Source organism: Penaeus monodon, chromosome 24 (assembly GCF_015228065.2).
Source record: "Penaeus monodon isolate SGIC_2016 chromosome 24, NSTDA_Pmon_1, whole genome shotgun sequence".
NCBI classification, from domain to species: domain Eukaryota; kingdom Metazoa; phylum Arthropoda; class Malacostraca; order Decapoda; family Penaeidae; genus Penaeus; species Penaeus monodon.
Window position 1 is genome coordinate 17,832,832 of NC_051409.1, and position 548 is coordinate 17,833,379.

The window sequence follows — 548 nt, forward strand, 5'->3', positions numbered from 1 at the left end:
ACACATGCTAAATCATTTCTATCCACATTCTGCCTTTTTTCTAATCTTTCTCTTGTGTTTCTCTTCCTTTTTAGAAAAGCGTTTTACACTAGAAGGATCAACAGTCGGCATTTATTTATTGAATAAATAAGATGCCTCGCCTTTCTGTCACGAAAATTCTTCTGAAACTGTTCATCGCACGTTTCCTCTTCGCCGCCACAGTGAGCTCAGCCTTACCGTGAAGCCGCCTCTCAGGTCGGAGAACCAAGCATCGTCCCTCGACGTCCTCCTCCAGGGGATGTTGATGATCTTGGAGGACCTGACGTCGGGGAACACGCACGTCTCGCCCTCTACGGTCATGTTGCAGAACACGTAGACGGCGTCGTCGGGCATGCCGAGGTTCGGGTCGATCCAGTACCAGCCGTCTGGCGCGGGGAAGGAGCGGGGTCAGCGGGTCATTTTTCCTCTCTTTTTTAAGGAGTTTCTGAGGTGAGCTTTGTTTTAGGGAGGTTATTTAAAGGAGGGGCTTTACGTTTTTTGGATCGGGGATCTTTTTCATTTTTCTTAGA

General features: G+C 48.4%; 1 protein-coding gene across 1 annotated transcript in view; it reads right to left on the reverse strand.

Annotated features, from left to right (window-relative positions):
- LOC119588878 (collagen alpha-1(XI) chain-like) overlaps window positions 1-548 on the reverse strand; it is a gene marked incomplete in the record, with an annotated part of 48,456 nt that overhangs the window by 2,494 nt on the left and 45,414 nt on the right. The window contains 1 exon segment of the mRNA XM_037937517.1: window positions 217-404. Within this exon segment, the coding sequence (XP_037793445.1) occupies window positions 217-404 (188 nt within the window).